General features: G+C 36.0%; 1 protein-coding gene and 1 long non-coding RNA gene across 18 annotated transcripts in view; one reads left to right on the forward strand and one right to left on the reverse strand.

Annotated features, from left to right (window-relative positions):
* The window catches only part of ITFG1 (integrin alpha FG-GAP repeat containing 1), a 143,607-nt gene that overhangs the window by 77,477 nt on the left and 46,682 nt on the right, over window positions 1-19,448 (forward strand). The window contains exon 5 of the mRNA XM_038531139.1: window positions 2,327-2,370. Coding sequence (XP_038387067.1) covers window positions 2,327-2,370 — 44 coding nt within the window. The remainder of the gene's footprint in view (window positions 1-2,326; window positions 2,371-19,448) is intronic.
* Window positions 11,656-19,448, reverse strand: part of LOC102154216 — an 87,696-nt gene continuing 79,903 nt past the window's right edge. For 14 of the 17 annotated variants that reach the window (XR_005355861.1, XR_005355859.1, XR_005355860.1 and 11 more), the window contains 2 exons: window positions 14,184-14,264; window positions 11,656-12,189 (listed from right to left, as the gene is read on the reverse strand). This is a non-coding gene — a long non-coding RNA (uncharacterized LOC102154216). Of the gene's footprint in view, window positions 12,190-14,183; window positions 14,265-18,662; window positions 18,728-19,448 lie in introns of all 17 variants that reach the window. The other 3 variants (XR_005355857.1, XR_005355851.1, XR_005355850.1) reach the window with 1 other exon arrangement.

The following is a 19,448-nucleotide window of genomic DNA, read 5'->3' on the forward strand; positions in this document are numbered from 1 at the left end:
ATTACAAATAAACCACCATGAACATTAACTTACAAGCTTTCATATGGACATATATTTTAATTTCTCTATTTTAATATTTCTTGAGATATACATAGGAATGGAACTGCTGAATTAAATGGAAACTCTGTGTTAATCCTTTTAAGGAATTGCTAGATTGTTTTCCAAACCAGCTGAACCATTTATGTCCACACCAGAAATGTGTGAGGAATCCCATTTCTCTGTATCCTCACCAACATTGGTTATTACCCGACTTTTTGATTGTACCCATCTTAATGGGTGTGGAATGGTATGTTGAGAGTTTATTTCATTTGTTTTGTTTTCTACCATCTTAACCATTTTTAAATGTACAGTGGGCAATGTTAAGTATATTCACATTGTTGTAAAACAGATCTCCAAATCTGAAACTCTTTACCCTTTTAACAACTGCCCCTCTTCTCCTCACCTTAACTCCTGGGAACCACCATTCTACTTTTTGTTTCTAGGAATGTGACTACTTTAGACACCTTATATAAATGGAATCATATAGTATTTGGCTTTTTGTGACTGGCTTGTTTCACTTAGCATCATGTCCTCAAGGTTCATCCATGTTGTGATATGTGACAGGATTTCTTTTTTAAAGCCGAATAATGTTCCATTGTATGTATATACCACATTTTATTTACTTCCATTCATCTGTTGGACATTTATTTGGGTTACTTCCACCTCTTGGATATTGCAAATGTGCATTGCATTGTGGTTTTGGTTTATTAATGATGCTGAGCATCTTTTCATGAGCTTTGTATATCTCTATATCTTCTTTGGAGAAATGCCTATCCAGATCCTTTGCCCATTTTTTAATTGAGTTGTCTTTCTATTATTAAAAGACAAGAGTTCTTTATATTATTTGTGTCCTTGCCAAATGTAATTTTTTACATTGAGTTAAAATCTAACTTTATTTTCCTCCAAGTAGCCAATTATCTACTACCATTTACTGAATAATCCATCTTTTTCCTCCTTCAACAAGTATTATTGAGCAAATACACTGGGTTAGGCCCTGAGAAAATAAGGATAAAATGATGCAGAGCTTACATACTAGTACAATGACAGACTTGTGAGAAAATAATTATTATTCAGCAAGATAATGGTTTAAAGTAAAGTTTATGAAAATCATTTTGCAACAAGAAAAAAAGAAGTACCATATCTGTCTGGAGTTGAAGGAAGAGAAACAAAGGAGGGGGAGACATTAGGGCTTAGAAAGTTGAGAGAATAAAAGAGTGAGAACGGGTGTCATGCTGGGGTAAGAAACTTAAACATTGAAAACTGTTTTTCAAATGCAAGACACTTATTTAACTGTTTCCTCAGATTGTAGTTCACGTAAATGTATTATAGCAAATGAACAAGTATCTTCCTTTGTGATGAAGTATGTCATGCTCATTTTTTTGGTATCTTTATATATACTTTTTAAAGTTTGCCTATACTTTAAATACCCGGCCTGGGTATTTTTATTATAATGATTGTCATTTGACATTCATAGAATATAAATAAATGTAAGGTACCCTTTTCTTATAAATATGTTTGAGTTAACAAATATTTATAATTATTATTGAGATAATCCATGCTTACTGAGCACAAATGTCAGCCATCTCTAATGCATAACATTTAATAGCACACATAATGTCCACTTTCTTACAAAGATGTCACTTCACATGAAGGGGTGGTAATATAATTATGTTTCAAAACTCATGTTACTTATACAAAGAATATTCAGACATTCTAACCTTTTCTTTCTTGGTGATTATAGAATAAACATGTCATTAAATTACTTTTGGATATTTGTTGTAGACTCATCAATTCTTCTATAGTTGTATTCTCTCCATAATAGTAATCAAGAGTGCCCAAAATCTTTGACCCAGAAACTTTGACTAGATAAGTGGAAAAAGTCTAATTTGAGATATAAAATGCTAAATGTGTTTTTCTCCATATACAATTTAATTGGTTTGCATTTGGCACTTCTATATCAGATTCTAAGTCATCCTTAGAATTTAGCTAACAGCTTGGAAAATAGAGTCAACAAGTATGGTATGATATAACTATAATTAATTATCTCACTATATATTTCACAAAACAGCATCTTAACTGCTTAATAAAGGCTTTTAAAATATCGGTAGAAAGTGAACAACTTTCAAGAAACTTGATTTACTCAAATCCAAAGGAATTGAATTGGTTTCTGCTTGTGATTATGACTCAGTAGAGCATATTAATAGATTATAGGGGGAAAATTAGAGTTCATTTTAAATATGAGCTTAGGTTATATCAGTAATAATGGCCTCTTCTTATTTTTCCACAGTTCTTAGTGGTCTCTGTTCTAATGACTGTCCTCGTAAGATAACAGTAAGTAAACTTAATTCTCAGTTGTAAAATTTTCTGTGAAAATTCTCTGCATAATAGATATACACAAAATAGTTGTTATAATAGGTTACACTAAAATTGTTATTATTTAGAAGTGCTTAAAGTATCCTTTAGTGCTTAAAGTATCCTTTAAGGTCAGTGCTCAAAAAAACTTTACTGGGAATAAGATTATTTGCCTAAAAAATTCTCACCTCAAAGTTCACTCCTTAATGAAGCCTTTTCTGATACCTTGGAAAAATAAGCACCCCTCCCATTCTTTCTGGGCATACTACTGCCATTTTGGCATATATAATACTTGCACTCCCTTCTCTGTTTGTTTTAAATGTCTCTCTACACTAGTCTGGAATCCCTGGAGGTCAAGAAAGCTCTCATCTTTGTATACATAGTACATAGCACAGGGTCAAGCATATAGTAGACAATAATAAATTTTTTTTGTATAGTCTTAATATTGACTTTTGCTGTCTAATGGAATGTTTCAATGAAATAACTAAGTGTAAAAATAATTAGGCTTAGTTTTTTAAATTGCCAGTTCATGTCAATCATAAAAATATAACATTATGGGACGCCTGGGTGGCTCAGCAGTTGAGCATCTGCCTTTGGCCCAGGGCGTGATCCTGGAGTCCCAGGATCGAGTCCCACATCGGGCTTCCTGCATGGAGCCTGCTTCTCCCTCTGCCTGTGTCTCTGCCTCTCTCTCCCTCTGTGTATCTCATGAATAAATAAATAAAATCTTAAAAAAATATATATATAACATTATATGTGGGGTGTGTGTGTGTGTGTGTGTTGGTATATGTCTGCTTGGGTCCTCATTGTAACCCTTGTTTCATAAGAAATTACTTCCATGTAAAGCTGAGGAACCTGAGGCTCAGAGAAACTAATTTGCCCAAAGTCATAGAGCTATTAAGTAGTGGAACTAGAACATAAAGCTACATGTTCTGATAATAGCCTCATACTTTTACTACCACTTAAGTACTACATGACCAACATTTTGTGTATGGTTGGGAAATTACATATTTAAGACATATGGAAACACACCCTGACCCAGAGATTTGCATGCAGAGATTTAATTTAGACTCAACAGCAACAGCTATGAAGTAGTAAGGAAAGGATTGGCAGAAGAAATTGGTCTGTGATGCATGGGGAGCTGTGAAGCTAGGATGGCCCCTCAGATGGCCCAAGGAGAGGCAGAGGAGCCAGGCCTTTGTATCCCTATATCAATCAGATACTGTGTACATGTAGTCCCCCGGAAAGGCTTATAATTGGTAGGAGCCAGCTCCATTTGGCTGGAAAACTGTTTCCAGGTAGGAACCCCCACTGTGAGCTATCAGCAGCCAACACTAGGAGCAGCTCAGAGAATTAGCATCTCCGGCCTGAAGAGAACATCTGGACAATGCATCACCACATTCATTATAAATGTATGTGAGTGCCTGGTCAAATTCATCTGTTTTCATATCATTATAACAATGTAGATGTATAGTGGGAGAGGCTATGGGATGGGGAATGCAGGACATGTAGGGGAAATCTCTGTACTTTCCAACTTAATTTGCTGTGAATCTAAAACTTCTCTAAAGAATAGTCTGTTTTTAAAAAAAATTTTAAGTGTAGATGTAATTAATCAGAGGCTAAAGATTAGTTTGGTTATTCAGGTATTGTCTACCCAGGCTGTGAAATGTTCAGAGCCTTTGTTCCTCTTCCTTTCTCTCATTGACCATATTCATTACATGGTCAAAGAACTTGAAAACATCGAAATGGAACCCACTTATTTTACCCACAAGTTCTGGCAGTAAAGGTGATAGGAAAAGGCTGCATGATTAAGGCAGAGTGCAAAAATGCTCCCATTCTCTTTGTCTTGAAATAAAAGCAACTTTAATTGTAGGGAGGACAGAATCATTTTGAAAGCTATGTAAGTAAAATTCAGCATGCAGAGGTGTTCTTACAATGATAACACTAAGTCCAGAGCCTTTGGGCTTTTCTGCCTCCTATTTGTCCATTTATTACTTTCTTTGAAATTCAGATCCTGTTGAACTGCCTTCCCATAGATCATTTCCTTCTCCACTGATATCATAGATCACAATTTTATGACAACCTGAAAGAAATAAATGCACACTATACTTCTCCAGTTTTCCATATATCAAATGTGTACCCACTTGTAAAATTATTATTTCATGAAAAAGTGGGCCTTTTTCCTAATGCTTTGACATTAGATCCACTTGATCATAGGAGAAAGTGTTATATTAGGTATGACCCTGTGTAAGCCTAAGAAGAAAGATGCATCTACCATCTGATATTCTTTACCACTTGAGTTAATTTATGAGTTGAATAGCTCTTCTGCTGCCACTGTGCTCTCACCTGATACTGGCAACCTATCTGATACATGAGAGAGGAAAGAATTATCCAAATCAGAAACCAATCCCACTCAAATTCCTTTATCTCCATTTTGGAAACCCCAGGCAATACACCTTATCTCTCAGAACTATTTTACTTTTGAAATTTTAATGCCATCCATTCAGCAATCTGACCACAATCTATTTTTCCAGCCCTCTCCCATTACTATTCCTGTTCATCTTTAAGACCATTAGTTTCCCATTCTCTTGCCTTTACCTTCCTCCTTTAGCTGCCACACAGAAACTCACTCCTGCCATTACTTTTAACTCCTATAAAGCACTCTCCTTCTACTGTGCCTGCCTAGCAGAATTACAGCCCCAGGTTAGTCCAGCTGTCTGTCTTGTTCAGTACTAGACCTAGGCTCCGGGGCATTTCTGAAGAAAAATAAACAGCCTTGCATATTGGTACCACAACTGGTTCATAGTCTTCAACCTGAAATGAGCATTCTTAATTGTATCAGTCTTATATGGATTCCTCATCCTCTTTTCTCCCATTCTTTTTCTCTGATTACTTTCAGGATTTTTTCTTTGTCTTTGGCTCTCTGCTGATTGAATATGATATGCATAGGTATAGATTTTTAGTTATTTTTCCTGTTTGGTATTCTTAAGCTTCCTGGATATCTGGTTTGGTGTCTGTCACTAATTTTGGAAAATTCTCATGTTATTATTTCAAACATTTCTTCTGTCCCTTTCTCTCTTTTTCCTTCCAGCAATCCCCTGACACATATGTTACACCTTTGGTAACTGTCCCACAGTTCTTGGATATTCTGTTTCATCTTTTTCATTAGTTTTTCTCTGTGTTTCAGTTTTAGAAATTTCTTTTGATCCTCAAGCTCACTGATTCTTTGTTCAGCTGTGTCCAGGCATTCATTTCTATTTTAGTATTTTATTTCTACCATTTCTATTTGATCCTTAAGAGTTTCCATCTCTCTGCTTACATTAATCTATGTTTGCATGTTGTCTACTTTTTCCAGGAGAGCTCTTAACATATTAGTCATAGTTATTTTAAAGTTCAGGTTTGATAATTCCAACATTCCTGCCATATTCTGAGTCTGGTACTGATGCTTGCTTCATCTAGTCAAACTTTGTTTTCTGCCTTTTAGCATGCCTTGAAATCTTTTGTTGAAAGCCAGAACTGAGGCAGATCTTTATGTCTATATGGCTAGGATAACTAACAACTCTATTTTCTGTTTGAGTAGCTATGCTCTCAGAGGTAGCATTTTTCTGTATTGCCTTTTTGTCTCCCCTGTTGTCTTTTTGTTTCCCTATACAGACTTATATTTAAAGAGGGTCGGAGTCTTGCAGTGCTTTTAGCTGTAATCCCATTATTAGACAGGAGCCCATTGATGTGGTGATAAAGAACAGATGGAGAAAATGCATCCTATAATCCAGTGATTAGGTCTCAGACTTTTAATGAGCCTGTATCCCTGGGATGTGACTTTCACAAGTGCTTCTTAGCTCACCCTTCCCCTTAGACAAGACAGGAAGGCGAGAGAGGGCTAAAGTTAGGCATTTCCTTTCCCCCAGGTTGGAAAGGTTTTAGTAGAATCCAAGTCACTTAAGCCCTGATAAAATAGTTTTCCCTTGAGGGCAAAATGTTAAGAACAAAAGAGGTCTGGGCATATTTCAGAATGCTCTACTTCCCCTCCCTGAGAGTTGTTTTAGTGTTCCAGTCTTACCCTGAGAATCTAGTGGGACTCTGGAGATAAAACTTTTGTTTTCCTTCCTCCCCCCAGAGTTTTACATTCTCAAACTAGTTCATATTGGGCTTCCAGCAGTTTCTCAGTTAAAATTTAAATGTCTGTGGGACTGGCTTCTTTCAGTCTCCTGCTTCTAAGGTCTCTGCTCCCAGTCAGCTATGATTGATTCTCTGTACCCACCCCTCTCTCCATTTTTCAGAGTAGCAGTTTGCCCTGTGATCTCAGTTCTCTGGATCTAAGGAGAGTTGGTTTTTACTTTCTTCAGCTTTTTTTGTTGCTTTTGTGAGGACTAGGAGCCACAACTTCCAAAGCTCTTTACATATCAGGCCAGAAACTCTCCTTGCATTTTTATCAGCATCATTTATCAGTATTGCCTTATCTTTATTTCTCACAGCTTTATTGCAGTGTAATTGACATGCAATAAACTGTACATAATGAATATATTCAATGTTATGTATATATTGTATATACGTACACTATTTAAATGGATATATATTTTTAGTAAAAGCTACTATAAGCATCTGCAAATCAAAAGAATATTTATATTACTTCCTGCTTTTTCTCTTAAAATACCAAACTAACTTTTTTTTTTTTTTTTTAGTCTTTAAACCTTAGTATAATATATTCTGTGTTAGTGGAGATTAGATGGCTTCTTTCTCTGTCACCTGGTAATTCTTTTACCCAAAGCCTGGTGGTGACTTTTCCACTTTATAGATTATGAGTCTATAAGCAGGCATATGAATACTCTTCTCACTGAACAAAGGGTTTGGAAATAGTCCTTTAATCCTCTATGCATATTCCTTTTAAGTAGCTCCATGAGGGCAACAGGATCTGTTTTCCCTGCCAGTATGTCCTAGAACATAGCACAGGGCCTTGTGCTTAACAATGTCAGTTGTCTTCTATAGCACTAAATGTAATATCTTTATCCACACCCATCCCTTTTGCTATTTCTTTTTACTAATCAATGTACCATTTCTCTGTGGGTCCCACATCCTTCTTAGGGACTTCATTCCATTGTTTATTCTGCTTGACCTGTGTATTCAACCTCTGCCGCTCTGTTGCTGCCTTCTCTTCAGCATTTAAGGAGTGTCCAAATCTCTTATCCATAAGAGCATATATGCATTCCTTCTAAAACCCTACATCCTCTCCAGCTACTGCCCAATCTCTGTTTTCTCTTCCCAGCCAAACATAAATTGTGCACCATTGGCTCTTTCCAATCACTTACTTCCATATCCTTAACCCACTGTTTTAATCTAGCATTTGACCTGCGTTTGATCTCCTGACACTCCCTTTCCTCAGCCTCCTTTACATTCACCCTTCTCTGGCCATTCTCTCAGTTCCCTTATGGACATTTCCTTTGCCCACTTTTTAAATGTTGGTGCTTCTCAGGCTTTCATTCTAAGTTTTCTTCTCCCTCTACATTATACTCTAAGTTTCCTCAACTTCTCCCCTGTTTGGTGTGTTTTGTTTTGTGCGGCTTTTTGCCATTTGGATACTCTCCTGAGCTTCCGACTTTTATATCTGAGTGTCTTACAAAACCTCAGTCCACTTCCCATGTTTCCTATCTTGGTTACTTTTTCTTTTCTCTTACCCCCAGATCTACTAGATTATTGTTCTCAACCCTTAACTGTCCCTTTTCTCTATCCCACCATTATTTAATCCAAGCCACCATCCTTTCTTGCCTGACAGCTGGAGGATCTGAGCCATCCTTCAAAAAGGTACCACAGTGATCTTTTTAAAATACAAACCTTCAGTGGCTTTTCTTTGTCCTTGAAAAATGGTCCATACCCAGTTTGTTGGAACAGAGCTCTTGTTTACTTCTTCAGCCTTATCCCTTGCCATTCCCCTCACACCCGCTCCCAACTCTGTCAGCCACACAGAATTGCAGTGCTCTGCCGTGCTGTCCCCTCGTCTCCACCATCTCCTAAAGTCCGTAACGTGACCCTAGATCAGCTTCCAGACAACATTTCCTCTAAGCATCATTGTCCTGCTACTTAGAAGCTAGTGAATTCTGTGTTCAGTTCTTGAAGAAGAGACACTGGATCTTGTTTATTATTCTGTCCTTACTCCCTTAACACACACGGTAGCCTGCACATAGTAGCACAATAAATATTTATGTATGAATAAATGAGCTTTTCCTAAAATTTGGTTTCTTTTTAATGGTCCTTCATTGATAAATCTACCATACCACCTCTTAACCACAATCACATATTCATTGTTAAGTTTGAACATTTGCAGAATAAATTACAAGCTATTCACAAGAGAAATGCATTCTGCAAAGGCCTGATATAAAGGGAAAACATCTCTTATTTATGTTCTCAGAGATACCTCATTATGAGACACAGATGTTCCAATTGTTACTACAAACAGATTTATAATATATGTAGCAGAACAAGATGTCTTTAACATTTTTTTCATCTTTTCAATCAGAAATATTCTCAGGCTTTTCTTTGCTCTGTATAGGAATAGTCTGAGAAGGTATAAGGCAAGTAAGTTTCTCTTTTGCCTTTATTTCGATTAAGCAACTTACCTGACTTGGTACTATTTTACCTCTCTATCTAGCCTTTGCTACAATGAATATTAGGTATCACAACAGATTTATTTATTTAATATCTTTTTAAAATATTATTCTACCCTTAATTCTAAGTATCCACCTTTTTCTTATTACACTTGACATTGGTGATATCATGTTCTGGTACCAAAGATAGAAAAAAAAATGACATAAACATTTTCTGCATTTAATGTCCCTTTATGGTCCTTTACAAAGGGAAAATACCTTGCAGTTTTAACAGGAAAATAAACAAAGAAAATAATTTGTTGAATTTAATTGAAGAAATGAATAAGAAGCAATACAAAAATTCAATATTGACTAAATTAGACAATACAGTTAATACTAATGAAGATAAGGAAAAAAATCCATGTTTGTAAAAAACACAAACAAGGTAAACAATTGCCTTTGAGAAAAAATAAAGTTCATACTATAAATCAGCCCCTTTTCTAATATTTTAGAATCATAAATTTTATTGCATAAGCCAAATATTGATTTTCATGTAACATAATATGTTTTATAACTTCTTCCAGTTTTACTATCCAGAGCCAATGATGTAGAATATACTAGGTCTCCATTGTAGGAACCAAGACCTTGAAATAAATCCTTAGATAATCAGGTACTTAACACTGACATAAAAACCCAAGGTTTGTCTAGGCTACTGAAAAAGATAATCTACAAAGAAAAATGGTGTATTTGAAACCTGATTTTATGTAAGTCAACAAGGTATAAGGTACTGTATAATACAACACCTAAACTGCACTGCATCGATAGGACGCATTATAGAACAAGAAAAATGACCCAAATATAGTCCTTAGCTATATATATATATAGTATGGAAAAATTAAAAGATCACTAATATTTTTTAAATTAACTCCTCTGATTTCTTTCAAATATGAGACATGACATTTAAAAGGAAAAGTGGGGCAATGTGAGAGATTTGTACTAAGATTTTCTCACAGAGAGTGAACTTACTAGATGATGGAGTGCAGAACTCGGCATTCCATAGGAATAGCTAATGTCTTAATTTATTCTTACCAAAATTTATGAAATTAATTTATGAAGTGTTTTCCACAAAAATATTTCTGCCTTAAAAATAAAAACTAAAACTGAAACTATTGTAAAATTGTATGTTAATTATACTTAAATTTAAACACAAAAACAGGCAGATACGACATGACTTCTAATGAGAGGGAGGCTTCATCTCCTAAGTTAGAAGATGGCAAACTATAAAAGGTCAGAGTAAATAGTTTCATCTCTGTGGGTCACATGGTCCTTATCTCATCTACTCAGCTCTAGAGTGAGAGCAGCCATAGATAATATGTAAACAATGAATATAGCTGTGTTCTAGTAAAACTATATAAAAACAGGATGCAGGCCAGATTGGCTACAGGGACCATCTTTTGGCGATGCTTACCCTGGGTTCTAGATGATTGCTTGACCACTTTTTCAGCCCAACACAGAAAATCATTGTATAAATTTCCTATTAAGGGAGGTGTGTCTAGGAAAGATCCTTGGGCTTTGCAGTGAATGTAAGAGAACAAATGATCCTGTATGAACTGACACCCCAAAATACACAGAACATAAAATCACATTCCCATATACCTCTACTGAAAACACAAAGTTTGGTCACCCAAGCATATGGCCTAGTCCTTTCCTTCACCCAAATCTTCAGAACGTGGGGCACCACCCTTTCATACAATTCAAGCCATCAATGCCTCATGGTGTACCTTATGTTTGGGGCTGAGCTGGCAGCCTCTGAGTGTAACGGTCCTCCATTAGGGCTTCTTTCCTATCCAAGTTTCCAGAACCTTTACTTTCAAAAAAGTACTCAAACTATGGTTCGTGACCAAAACTGCATGTACCACACCCTAAGGTGAAACTTTCAGGCCATATTAAAACAAGGTTATGCACAATGTCCAGAATTTTTTTTATTAGAGAGGAAGGAGGGAAAGCAGCAGGAGAGGGAAAGAGAATCTTACACAGGCTCCACACTCAGCACAGAGCTCAGCCCAACCCTGAGATCATGACCTGAGCCAAAATCAAGAATCAGACGCTTAACCAGCTGAGCCACCCAGGCACCCCAATTTCCAGAAATTTATACAGAGAACTGATCTGCCTGTGTGTGGATGTGGCATAATACCTTCAGTCTTAGAATTACAGGCTATCTAAAACCCTCACATTTCAGTATAAAACGGAAGGTTCAGAATCACTGGAACTAGGTCATATCATGAGGCACTCCACACAAAAAAAGTTGCCAAACTGGAAGCAAGGAGAAGGTGTAAGACATAGAGGACAAATAATTCTTTACGACTGAGGAGATATCCATGTATTGAGTAAATATTCACTTTTTGCTCTAGGGGCTAGATGAGACAAAAATCACTGCCTTCATGGAGATCACAGTCTATATTTCAGCAAAGCCTACTAGGAGGAGACATTTGAGCTGGGAGGGGCCTTTATATTGCACAACTCTAGAGGCTACCATTCACATCACAGTCTATGTCAGTGGCCCCCCTGGAGTGGTAAAATGGACAACCTGTAGAATCTGCCATGGTGACCATGACTTGAGTCTTGAAGTACTAGGATTTTAGTAGGTACAGAAACAGAAAGAGGGCAGTCCAAATAGAGGAAAATAGTATGTGCAAAGGTATCAACCATCATTTATTTAATGCCTACTGTTGACATGACTCTAGATCCTGGGGCTGCTAAGAGGTAAGTTCTTGTGACTTGCATTATAAAACTACATCACTCCTTCATGATCCAGGCTCTGCTATAACACAGGGGCATGTAGCAGTGAACAAATCAGAAATTGTGCCCAACTTCATGGAATTCACAATCCAAGGACATATGAATAATTACAAGAATGATGAGCACTTCAAAATTAAAGTACCCAATGTTAGGAGCCCTTATAACTAGGAGAACATGCCTACTTCAAATAATTAAAAACTGTGGGGATGGGAGAGGGACTGATAGAGTAAAAACATGAGAGAGGAGAATGGATTTGAATTATTTAGGAAATCAAATATCTATAGCAAAAACAAATCAGGAGCATCTTTGAAGAAAGTAGGCAACTCAAAAAAAGACATTTAATACACTGTATTCTTGCTAATCCTGGATATTGGGTCTCCATGGGAATGTGTCATGGGGAACGTTGACTTCAGTGTACATTCTGTGGGGGAAAAATTCAGAGAAACAGTTCATTTCATAGAAACTCTAGTATGCATTTATTTCATTAAGCAAGAACTCTTTGCACTTAGACAACTAAGATTACTGTACCACCTACCTCAAGTTACATCCTTAAAAGTGTACCTGGAAAATTCAAATGAAACCAAGGACCTACAAAAGCATCAGCAGATCCAATCCTAGATCCTGACTCAGCCTGCTTCCACCACTTCGAAACCAGGAAAAAAAAAAAAAAAACACAAAAACCTATACCCTTTTCTGTTTGACTCAAGAGCTTAGATGTCTCACTATGAAAAGGAAGAAACTCTCATGAAATGGTGAAGAACTCTGTAATTATTCATTTAATATAGGAATTTTAAAGAGACTGCTTACTTCATACATTACTAAACATATTCCCATTAATAGTAAGTACCTTTTCCTTATCATATGTATATGAAAAACATTCTAAACATTAGAATTGAACAAAAATTATGTTCAATGTAATTGAAGTTTCTGGACCCCTAAGCCAGAATAACAACAATAGAAAGTAAAAGATACTTCTTTCTCTGATTTGCTAAATGTTCTGACCAATACACCTAAACTTTTTAAGCTAGCACCCTAAATATCCATTTGATCAAATATTTGCCTTTTCAGAGATGTTCCCTCCAAATCATTTTAAACTGCCTTCTGTAACACGGTATAAACTACAGAATTTTCTCATTTGAAATACTCTGTATTTATTGCTCAAGGTAAAAGTACTCCCCTCTTCATGATTATTCTCTTTCTCTGAATTTAAATCATTTGCAAAATAAAATTTGCAAATTTAATAAAGGTTATTTAATGCTAAAATATCCATATTTGATGACATATTCCACTTGCTTCTTTGCTTGTCAAGGGAATTCTACTCCCACAGGTATTCCAACAGGATCCTACACTTCACTTATATACCTATCTGATAGGCAGCCTTAAGTTTGCCTTTAAAAGGAAAAAGTCAGGATCCCTGGGTGGCGCAGCGGTTTGGCGCCTGCCTTTGGCCCAGGGCGCGATCCTGGAGACCCAGGATCGAGTCCCATGTCGGGCTCCCAGTGCATGGAGCCTGCTTCTCCCTCTGCCTGTGTCTTTGCCTCTCTCTCTCTCTCTCTCTGTGTGTGTGTGTGACTATCATAAATAAATAAAAATAAATAAATAAATTTAAAAAAAAGGAAAAGGTCATGCTACTTTACTTTCAGATCATACTTCTTAGAGCTAAATAACTTAACGTAAATTTAAATATTGCAGATTATATCACAAATTCAGAAAGTTTAATGATTCCCAACTTGAACCTCTCCAACTGCCTTTCAAGTCTGTGAAATTTCCATTCTGTGAACCCTCATTTGACTCCTTTGCAAAACTTGTATTGTTTAAGAAAGGTGCATTGCTACTAAAGAAAACAATTTTCTGCACCACTACAAGCTATTGAAAGGAATAAGACGTGTTTCTAACACTGTTTTTTGTGCATCCAGCTGAATCAATGGTTTTATTCTCTTGTATTCAATCAAATGCAATCATTAAACAAAGGTTTAGGTTACACAACATACTCTCATTAGCTGCCAATTTTTATAAAGTATATAAAATGTAGGGTCTTAGTAAGAGGTCCCTAACCTCCTGGCATCAGCATCTCTGGGAATTTTAAGAAATGTACATCCCCAGGCCTCACCCATATATATGAAATAAGAACATGTGGGGATGCAGCCAATGAATCTGTATTTTCAATGCAAATTATTCCAATACTTTCTAAAGCTGGAGAACCACAGCACTGGACTTTTAGAAAAGGGATTTACTGAAGGCCAACTTTGTCTCACACAGCAATTACATATACTCAAAAGCGGAATTTCATTCCAACCATATATATGCTTGCAAATGAACTATTCATATAGTTTTAGAATCCTACAATGCAGTAAAGAATACCAGAAGGCAAACTTGATAAATATTTCTGGTTTTAACCAAAATAATTTTACTCACCAGTATGGTCAGGTTCCGATGAAGGCTCTCTCCCTGGCTTGTCAAGGGTCACATTCTTGCTTTGTTCTCAGATGGCCTTTCCTAGGTTCAAGCACATGGAGAGAGTGAGATATCAGCTCTGTGGTGTCCCAAGGGTTCCATATTCATGACCTCTCTAACCCTAATTACTTTCCAGATATCATCAGATTAGGGGTTGGTCCTTCTACGTACAGATTTTGGGTGGACAAACAGTCCATAACACAGCAAAAATCTATTTCAGAGGAAGTGTGAGAAAGAAATTAATAGGAAACTCACAGCTGTGTTATCGTCATCATTGCTGGTTAATATTCCCATAGTTTGGACTCCTGGCATATTTGCTTTTCAGATCTCACATAAAGGAATTTACAATATGTGCATTAATACTTTTGTGAACTAGCATTATTTCAGAAATTCTTAATCCTCTTAAATTGAAAATCCCTTTAAAATACAAATAAGCACTCCCCAAATTATAAATTTATAAAAATTGAAATTTTTCTTTGGACCAGCATTAATATAAACCAGGTATGTAAAAGATATTAAAGATATAGCAATAATCCTAGCACCTCTATTGTATTAGAAGAAACACAGGTTAAAAGTTATTCCAGCTGTCTTGGCAGTCAGTGTAAGCATGGTCATTTTTAGTACATTTTGTTATGAACATTCATACAAATGCTAAATGGCACTATCTTGAGGAAAAAAATTCTGAAACATGTAATGGTATGACATGGAGTAAGACACCAAGAAGACTTATAGGTGTTGGTATCAGTCATATCATTTCAATTGAGGAAGGCAAAGTAGGATTTGAAAATATATACTCGTTATGTGTATAGTATAGAGCAGTGGCTCTTAAACTTCTTGGTCTGAGGACCCCAAAGAGTTTTTTTCTTTATGTCTATCAATATTACTCTATTTGAAATTAAGACAAATAATTGTTAATGTTTCTAATTAATTCATTTAAAAATAAAAACCTATTATATGTTAATATAACCTGTATTTTATGAAAAATAACTATACTTTCCAAATTAAAAAATTAGTGAAGAGTGGCACCGTTTTACATTTAATTCAGATCTCTAGTATCTGGAATAATAGAAGATTCTCTTTTTGCAGTTTTTTGTTTTGGTTGAAATACATGAAAAAAAATTTAACCCCTCACAGATATATAGTAAAAACAGGAATGCTTCATTTCCTGTTCAGATAATAATACTATACCAAAACTGAACAAGTGGCAGTTATTTAAAGGTTAATTGTAATGTGGAATTTGAAACCATATCAATGAATTTTTCCTACTGTTACATTTCCCCCTGGTTATTTAGAAGTCTGTTGTTTAACTTCCACACATTTGTGAACTTAGATTTATTCGGGCTTGCTTTATGGTCTATTATATGGGTCTCCCTGGAGAATGTTTGATGTGCGCTTGACAAGTATATGCATTCTGCCAGAGGTGGGTGCGGTGTTCTAAACATATCTGGTAGGTCTAATTGATTTATAGCATTGTCATCTATTTCCTTGTTGATTTTCTGCCTCATTGTTCTATACGTTAATGAAACTGGTATATAATAATTATAACAGTATCCAACCATTGTTGTTATTTCTTTCTTCCATCAATTCTTCATGTATTGTAGAACTCTGTTTTTAGGTGCATTTATAATTGTTGCAGCTTGATGGATTGACACTTTTAACATTACAAAATGTCCTTTTTGTCTCCAGTAACAATTTTTGTCTTAAAGTTAATGTAACAATTTTTGTCTGACGTTAGTATGGCCACTCCAGCTCTTATTTGGTTACTATTTTAATGGTATATCTTTTCCATGCTTTTACTTTCAACCTATTTGTTGTCTTTGAATTTAAAGCATGTCTTTTGTAGACAGCATTTGGTTGAATCATATTGTTCTATCCATTCTGCTAATTTCTGCCTTGTGATAGCAGGGTTTTAATCCATTTACATTTAATATAACTTGATAAAGGAGGATTTATGTCTGTTATTTTTTTCTGTATGTCTTATGTCTTTTTTCTTTCCTCTGTTGCACCATTACTGCTTTCTTTTATGTTACATGTTTTCTAGGATATGGTTTCAATTCCTTTGTTTCTTACACTCTTTTTAAAAGTTACTTTCTGGGCAGCCCAGGTAGCTCAGCGGTTTAGCGCCACCTTCAGCCGGCATGATCCTGGAGACCCGGGATCGAGTCCCACATTGGGCTCTCTGTATGGAGCCTGCTTCTGTGTTGTGTCTCTGCCTCCCTCTCTCTCTGTGTCTCTCATGAATGAATAAATAAAATCTTTAAAAAGAAAATTATTTTCTTAGAGGTTTCTCTCAGAATTACTTTTTTTTTTTAATTTATTTTTGATAGTCACAGAGAGAGAGAGAGAGAGAGAGAGGCAGAGACATGGGCAGAGGGAGAAGCAGGCTGCATGCACTGGGAGCCCGACATAGGATTCGATCCTGGGTCTCCAGGATCGCGCCCTGGGCCAAAGGCAGGCGCCAAACCGCTGCGCCACCCAGGGATCCCTCAGAATTGCTTTCTATCTTAGAAACAATCTAGTTCATATTAATACCAACTTAATGTCAATAACATAAAAAAAAACTTTACTCCAATATTCCTCCCTCAGTTTATACCCCCCTTTTGCATTTCTGTTGTCATACAAATTACATCTTCATGCATTATGATCCTGACAACATGTTCTCTTAATTGATTTATGCAATTATATAAGATTAGATAGAAGGAAAAAAGCCACACAAAAAAATACATTTATGCCATCTAGTATATTTACTTGGAGTTACCTTTACTAGTACTTCTTGTGTGGATTTGAGTTTCTGTCTAATGGACTTTCAGTTCAGCCAGAAAAACTCCCTTTAGTATTTTCTGTTAGATGTGTTAATAACTAATTCTCTCAGCTTTTACCTCACAATGTGTTAATTTCCCTTTCATTCTTGAAGGATATTTTTTGCTGAATTTTAAACTTCTTGGCTGACAGTCTTTTTTCTTTCACATTTGGAATATATCATCCTACTGTCTTCTGGCCTCCTTGGTTTCTCATGAAAAATCAGCTGTTATTTTATTGAGATTCCCTTGTATATGATGGGTTATCTCTTGCTGAATTTAAAATTTTTGACTTTTATCAGTTTGACTAGGATGCATCCTAGTGTAGATCTCTTCAAGTTCATCCTATTTGGAGTTTGTTGAGCTTTTGGATGTGTAGATTAGTGTGTTTAATTTAGGCAGTTTCATGCATCACATTCTTTTTTGCCAGTTTCTCTCTCTCCTCTAGTTTGAACCCCTATTATTGTTGGTATTCTTGGTGGTGCTTCAATATGTCACTGAGGGTTCTGTTCTTTTTTTTTTTTTTTTTTTTTTAATGTTCCTTCCTCATTTTTCTTTCTCTACCTCAGACTGGATAATCTGAATTGACATAGCTTCAAGTTTGATTCTTTTTTCTGCCAATTTAAATCTGTTATTGAGCCTCCCTAGTGATTTTTCATTTCAGTTATTGTACTCTAGAATTTGTGTGATTCTATCTCTTTATTGATACTCTTTTGGCAAAACACTGTTTTCGTAGCTCTGTTCAGCTCTTTAGACATGACTTCCTTAGTTCTTTGAATGTATTTATAAGAGCTGATTTAAAATCTCTGCCTAGTAAGTCAAATATCTAGGCTTCCTTGGGGACCATTTCTTTTGGCTGCTTCTTTTTTTTTCCCTATTTATGAACCAAACTTTCCTGTTTGTATCATAATTTTTCGTTAAAAGAATTTTTTATAATAATAATGTGTTAATCTTGGAATTCTCTCCTCTAGGCTTGTTGTTGTTGCTGTTTGTTGTTGTGTTGTTAATGCTGTTTTTTCAGTGATTTTCCTGGATTAATACTCTAAAGTCTCTATTCTCTATTGTGCATAGCCATTGAAGTCCCTACTCAAGTTAGCCTCATGGTCAGATATGATTGCATAGATGTTTCCTTAATGAGACATTAGAGATTAGGGTCTTTTCAGGTCTTTTGTGTGGAAACAGTGTTGCACATGTGTATGGCCTTCCAAATCTCCAGGAATGTGTCAGAGTTTTTCAAAGCTCATCTTTGAACATCTCGTTCACATTTTTCTTTTAAAATTTGTTCAATTTCTCACTAGCCCAAACTGATATAAAGAATTGCTAATGATTGTTTTTAACAAATGTTCCAGTTTGATAAGGCTGTCCATACAGAATAAGCTCTCAGTCTTGCCAAATAAAGATAAATACGGAGTATAGAGCTTGTCAGGAAGCTGCCAAACACATCAAATAGTGACAGTTCTCTGGGGATGAGGCTTTGGGGAGCTCCCAACCTATTCTGCCAGCCCATCCACTAGCTGCTAGGCTTTACATTTTCACAGCTAACCTACTTGCACAGCTCTTGGTTGTCAAGACTGTTTCAAGGCTAGGGAAAGGATTATAGGAATAGGGCAAATTAAAACACAGCAAAGTACACTATTCTTACTGATATTCAGTTCTTTTCTTGAAGAGATACTCTCAGATTCTTGCCTTTGGTTGATGTCCAGAGTCCTGAAAAAGTTTATTTTGACAAGATTTTTGCCAGTATTGTCTGATTTTTATGAAGGAGATTTTTGAGGTCCTTACTGTACCATTCTAGAAATGATTCTTCCCTACTCTATTACTTTAAAATCCAATGGTCTATCCTATACTTTGAATGTTCTTTTATTCATGCATGGCTTAGTAACATGCATTGGTCATCTGGAAAATACTGGTTTACCGAATTATGCAGATCTTCCCAATATTAACATACTTCATTATACATTTTTTTTAAATCATACTTGTTAATATCACCAAAAAAGTTTTTAGTTTGTCAGGCTCACAGTCTTACAAGTCCTCTAAAGTTCCAATTTTCATTTAGAAGCTGAAATTTTTTTTTTTTTAAAGATTTTATTTATTCATGACAGTCACAGAGAGAGAGAGAGAGGCAGAGACACAGGCAGAGGGAGAAGCAGGCTCCATGCACCGGGAGCCCGATGTGGGATTCGATCCCGGGTCTCCAGGATTGCGCCCTGGGCCAAAGGCAGGCGCCAAACCGCTGCGCCACCCAGGGATCCCATAGAAGCTGAAATTTTATCATTAGCCACAAATACTATCATTTTCCTAAAAGTGAGAAACCCACTTTATTTTCAAGAAAATGTTGGCTAAATTGAAAAGCCAAGTCTGAATAACCATAGTTTTAGTGCCACTGCTGACTACCCATGCTTTTTACAGTAGTATTTTGGGACCCCCA

This window comes from Canis lupus, chromosome 2 (assembly GCF_011100685.1).
Source record: "Canis lupus familiaris isolate Mischka breed German Shepherd chromosome 2, alternate assembly UU_Cfam_GSD_1.0, whole genome shotgun sequence".
Classification (NCBI taxonomy): domain Eukaryota; kingdom Metazoa; phylum Chordata; class Mammalia; order Carnivora; family Canidae; genus Canis; species Canis lupus.